We start from the raw sequence: 6,000 nt of genomic DNA, 5'->3' as shown, positions 1-6,000 counted from the left end.
CAGTATCAAAGTAGATTTTGCGCATGAATGCCATTCTTCCAGTCCCCAGTTTAGGGTCACTACATGTCCTCTACAAATGAGTGGTTTCCAAACTACAAGACTTGTTTACTTAGCAGCTGAGAAAACTTAATAGCTCCATGTGTTTTGGCTTAGGGGCACATTTCCGTGTTGAGAGGTATAATTGCTAAGCGTGGCTCACTTTGAGCGGCGTGGTGAGGCAAACCCTGGAAGCCACAAACGGTGAATAAAAAGTAGTCAGACATGTGTTTCTCATCAGACAACCCGGACCTGAAAACAATTTGCCAATTTCTTCCATGGTCAGAGACAACAAGACTGCCTTCGCCGACTTGCGGGGAAAATTTAAGATCTCCACTGTAACTATAAAGCAGAGTTTACGATTTGTTTAATGGGCATTTTGATGTGAAATATAGTTTTTATATACTGCCGCTCTCCAACAAGGTACTCACAGCAAATGAAGTCGACATTTCTTTAATGCAATGTGTGATTTGAAAATGACAAATGAAAACCTGTGAGGATCCAAAAGACACTACTGGGGCGCTTGCCATTAGAGAAAAGAAGCACAATTATGTCTTCTTATACAGGCATTTTATCATTTCTTGGTGGTAAAAATTATTTAAAAACTCCATCTAAAACCAACTGCTGTTTTTTTTTTAACCCCGAAGAAAGAGTAAGCAGCTGAAAACTTAAAACGGCACAAAGTGAGCTATGAGTCTTTATATCAATCTTCTCCCGGTGAGGCACTTATACTTTTCCCTTTATTTGAGCTGAAGCAGATGTGTCCACATATGTTTCCCAGCGATATCCAGATGCTAGCCATGTGCTTAACAAGCTGTGGACATAAAACATTGTCTAAGATTGTCTCTTCCAAGACACTTTCTAGAGCACTGAGATCATAAAGTAAATTACGAGCTGTGTTATAAAAAAAATTCAATAAAATAAAAAAAATCTACCAACATTTCATGCCTGCACATTAGTTTTTAAAACACCGTCACTTCATCTAAACACTTCAAATTCCGAAACGATTACCAACACTGTCTATAAAAATCAAGGCAAAGACAAACGAGAGTATATCTTAACATTATGGCCCCATAATGAGATGAACCATACTTATGCTGAATGGCTTTAGTTGTGATGATAAACTGTATAATAAGACTGTCTATCTGCGGCAGTTAAGACCAAGGGCAGCGCAGGAAGTTTTAGTGCACACGGGACTGTAGGAGCCTCCTCGCTCTTCTCCTAATCAATCTGAGGATTTCAACTTGGCACCTTTACTGGGCTCCTTTGCAATTTCAAGTTATGGCATGTCCAACAATCGTCAAAAACATCATGACGGCGCTTAACGGCACAGTTGGTCATGTCATGATTACAGGAAAACAATTTGTAAAGTTGTCTCATTCTTGCAAGGCTTTAATTTATAAGATAAAAAGTATGATACAGGATTATGTAACAGGAAAGTTAAATCATACTCTATAGCAACGTTTCTCAAATAGTGAGTCGCGAGCAGCAGGGGAGATTTTAATTAATTTTGTCTATACTCTAATATTCAAGTCAGAACAATACACAAGCCTGCAGTTAAATGCAGCAGTGCTCAATCTAATCAACAGGCTCCCGGTTTTACCCAGTAGATGTAGTAAGAACACATGTGTACAGAGCTCACACAGAACAGGAATATAAAGAAAACAAGGAGTCGTCATAAGCGGCATATGTAAAGAATGTAACCCACACACCGTGTTGTACAGATAAATAAATATCATCAAGATCTCAATAGTAATTTAATACAAGGGGGACACGGAAAATATGTTATGTCCCCCAGACGGTTCATACAGAAAGTAATTGAGAAACACTGGACTATAGGGGTTTTGAAGTAGATAAGTAGCAGTACAGAATTTCTAATCATATGTTATTTTATAGGGATTGGCTACACTTGTGCATTAGGAGTGTCCAAAGTGCCGACATTTGGGGATCCCAACTTTAAAAAAAAAAAAAATGTATTGGCCCGCGACACATTTTACTAACAAAATAAACATGACTGGAACATTGCGAATAAAATTGCAAAAAATAAAAAAATGCAACCAGCCCAAATATCCCCAAAAATGGGACCTGAAAGCAAAACTGTTCGACAGCCTGTCCATCTTTATGTATATGGTCTTTTCCATGCATGAATATGTGCATTCATTTCTTGCAAGATATGACAAGTTTTTGAGTTTGCTAAAGCCCTCAAAAATGATAAACCATTTAAAAATGTTTTTTTTGCATATTTTGATTAACCGACATTGTATTGGTTTTAGTATCTTTAATGTACAACCGTTTTTCTCAAACTGAGGTACACAAGCTCCATCTAGTGCTATGCCAAAGAATCAATTAATTAAATATTCAAACAGAGTGTTACTGCTCAAACTGTGTGTAATGTTACAGTGGCCAAAAAAATTAAATATACTTGCTAAATAAAACATTTACCTTGTTTTTAATGAATACTTAGGCCTGTATTTTATTGTTGGTCATTATGGGGGTTCTCGGAGAGCCAAGTGTTTTCCGAGGTGGTACTGGGTGAAAAAAAGTTTGAGAGCCACTGATGTACAAAATGTATCAAAGATGTCCCCCCATCCTTTATGCGGCCCCCTTTGCTGTGTATTTGGGATCTGCATAAGTCCCGAAAATTTGAAATCAAACCGTGGAAGCATGGCGGAGTTATTACATTTTTTTAATTGATTTCCATACTTCCTCCAAACGACTTGTTCGGAATTTTCCCATTGGTGACGTCAGCGGATATCTCCATATATGGCAAACTTTTACCCAAAGAGCTTTGCGCGAGACCGCCACTGTAGTCCTACGTTTTAGTCAATAAGTTCCTTTTATTTCTCTACCCTTGTTTTGTGGGGCAGACTGGCTAAAAACAACAAATATGACGTGGGTGAAAACACAGTCAAAGTGGAGGCACGTAACTAAGACCACCCACAAAACTATAGTCTGTAAAACAAAATCTATGCAAAGAACCACCGTTACATATTATGTAGACCACAAAGAAGTCTTTTTAAATGTAGAAAAGGAAAATCACAATATGACCCATTTAAATGCACTACAAAGAGTTTTATCCCAAAAAGTCAGTGGAAGGATGAGGTAAGGCAAATACACTAAAACAGAATATTTGTGATGATGAATAGAGGAAAACTGAAGTTATTACATGGCTTACTGTTGGCAAAAGCAAATGAAGGGTGTTATGGTGATGCTGATGATGTAAAAAAATTACCTCTGCTGTAGCCAGTTCTTGAGAGAGCTCTTGGATTTTCTGCTGCTGTTGAATCAGAAGCTCCTGGAGGGAAGTCAGGGTCTGCTGCAGCTGTCCAACTGGGAAAAACAGTGCAAAAATAGATATTACTGTATATACAGAGAAAATAAAACATTGTTTTGATATAAACATTCTTAGTGTTACAAAATAAAAAAAGACAACTCAACTTATGTACATAATCAAAGGCGTCCTCCAAAAATTGTAATTAAAGGAAATAGTTGATGATGGGGGTGGCGGGTGGAAAGGGGTTACACATAAAATGGAGATATTAACCTCTAGCGTCTGAACCTAAATCAAATAACAGTCTCTAACCTTCCATTATCCATCCAGACACGGCCTTTTAATGCATCCTAAATCCTCAAACGATCAACAAAGGGGAAAAAACAAGGCTCTCATTAAGGAGGAGGCTGCCAGACAAAATGTCCCTCCTAATCTAAAAAAATATTGTTCTTTTTCCATTGACTTTGAAGATTGAATTAGTTCAAGTGTTGGTGTTGGATGCGGGTGTATGATTTCAAATAACACCGGGCACAGTTAGTTGCCCCCTGCTTTCAGTCACGCATGTATTACCAAACAATGCATTAAGTTTCCTCGAGCTGATTATATTACAGAAAACCAATAAACATTCATATAAATCATGGGTGTGTAAAGTGTTAAATCAAGCCTAATGGGATTAACATCAACAGCTATTGTGGCGGTCCACTGCTAGGTTGTCAGGCCAATGGATAAAAAGCCGAAATTGCAGCCGGCTAGACGGGATGTAAAGAACCACGTAAACCAAGGTCCATACAAAAAACAGAGTGGGTTTAGTGAAGTGGAAAACCAACACAGACTACATTTTTGATATTTCAAAAAGCACCACCTGTATTTACATGGGAGGGGTAGTATTATTGTAGGTAGGGCTCTAACATGTTTGATCTTTCCATGCGTTGCAGAAACCCTTTAAAATACAAGTTTGAACAGGATGGCTGGTGGCAAAAACCCCGGCCATTAAAGTCGTTTTTTTTAGTTTTTGATCTTGAATGTGACCAAACTCTCCAAGGGTGGCAATAAAACTAAAACTTAAGAGGACTCTTAAAACAGTGTTACTGGGGCACCAAAAGCTGCCTTATTGGTATCTAAATGCACCTCAACACGGAATGACTTCTCCAGATGAGTGGGTCAGTTCACCAGCCTCTGATGCCGCAAATCATGAATGCATTGGTGCTATATGTTTTCTGTACAATTGCAGCCAAATATTTTACAATCAAACCCTTGACTCCTTTGTACTGACAAAAATGCATAACTTCTTCTTCCCAGTCATCACAGATATGAAGCCAAGAATAATGAAGTCAATGACTTTGGCAAAGCATGAATCAGAGGGCAGCTGTAGCTTTGACATGTGTGTGTCTGCGTGTGTGCGTGTGTGTGTGCATGTGTGTGCAACAGACTGATGAGACAACGATATGTGAGGCTTGCAGCTGCTGTGCGGAGGCTGTTGATTGTCCATTTGGTAAATTATTCAGTAAATACCTCGATATAATGTACACTACATATGTCCACGCCTGTATGTCCTTAATGGCCAGCTGGTTACCAATATGGCGCCGAAACGACACAGAGTACCCAAACAGTTTCACAATTCTATTACCTTCCCAGGTGCACTGAAATAGTTCCAAGATCCATTCATTAATTGACCATGTGAAGTTGTAGGCAAATCATAATAGGAGTCAAGGCCTCTACTCTCGGGCTGCTACTGGCAGGAAAGACTAATGTAGTCCCCCGTCCAACAGGATACATCACCTTGTTGCACTTAGCACTTCAGAGACACAAGAGCTTTAACAAAAGGGGGTTCAAACAATTGGCAGCAGTAAAGCGTGATCATTGAGTGCAGCTCGCAGGGTTGAAGGGAAAGGGAGTTATTCGGCTTAATATAGACAGGGCCTAAGACAAAAGGAAAGCAGTGGGAGTTGTGTAATTGCAACCCCTCTCCCCAATTGTTGACTACAACAGTCATTTAGTACAATAGCTGCTTGGCTATACTGCAGTCGTACGAAATCAGTCAATTGCGGATGTGGTTGTTATTTTTACGCAAATGAAAAAGTAGGGTTGTCAAATGGTAACAATTTTAATGAGATTATTAAGTTTTCAAAACATTTAAAGGAGCCATATGTAACAATTTTCATGTCAAAAGGCATTAATAAATCATGTTCTTTTGGAATACCTCTATAACTGATAACAGTAGTTCAGTCGGGATTTGCTAATTTCAAAATTAGATTTACAGCCCCGAAATCTTGCTATTGTTTTCATTTCGATGACCCGTCCTCCACCGTTTGACCAATTAGAAAGTTTGTGAGTGTGTTACATCCAGGTTACCAGTTATGCACCGCCATCTTCTTCTAGCTACTGCCACTGGTAAATGTACTAAACATGTCAGACCTTAATAAATCCAAAAGGCTTTGTTACGATTCTCAACTTATTCATGACAAAGCCAGGAAAAAAATGAGGATTTGTATGCCTTTGAAAGATGGAGACGATTGAAGGCGGAGATGATTTTTTCATCGGACACCAAACTTGCTAATTTCCTCCTTGATAGGTAAGTAAGGCATTTACGTTTTCTTATTACTTGTAATAAATGGAAATGGACATTTCGTATGTAAACTATATTGTCCAATACAGTCTATGATCTTGTCTAACAAAGCTAGTATGTTCGTGCA

General features: G+C 38.6%; 1 protein-coding gene across 2 annotated transcripts in view; it reads right to left on the bottom strand.

Moving 5' to 3' along the window:
- The window catches only part of pex14 (peroxisomal biogenesis factor 14), a 121,444-nt gene that overhangs the window by 15,846 nt on the left and 99,598 nt on the right, over window positions 1-6,000 (bottom strand). For both annotated transcript variants that reach the window (XM_061976521.1, XM_061976513.1), the window contains exon 7: window positions 3,269-3,366. In XM_061976521.1, the coding sequence (XP_061832505.1) occupies window positions 3,269-3,366 (98 nt within the window). The remainder of the gene's footprint in view (window positions 1-3,268; window positions 3,367-6,000) is intronic.

This window comes from Nerophis lumbriciformis, linkage group LG01 (assembly GCF_033978685.3).
Source record: "Nerophis lumbriciformis linkage group LG01, RoL_Nlum_v2.1, whole genome shotgun sequence".
NCBI classification, from domain to species: Eukaryota; Metazoa; Chordata; class Actinopteri; order Syngnathiformes; family Syngnathidae; genus Nerophis; species Nerophis lumbriciformis.
Note: the sequence above shows the minus strand (reverse complement) of the source record. Positions and strands in the feature narration are given on the sequence as shown.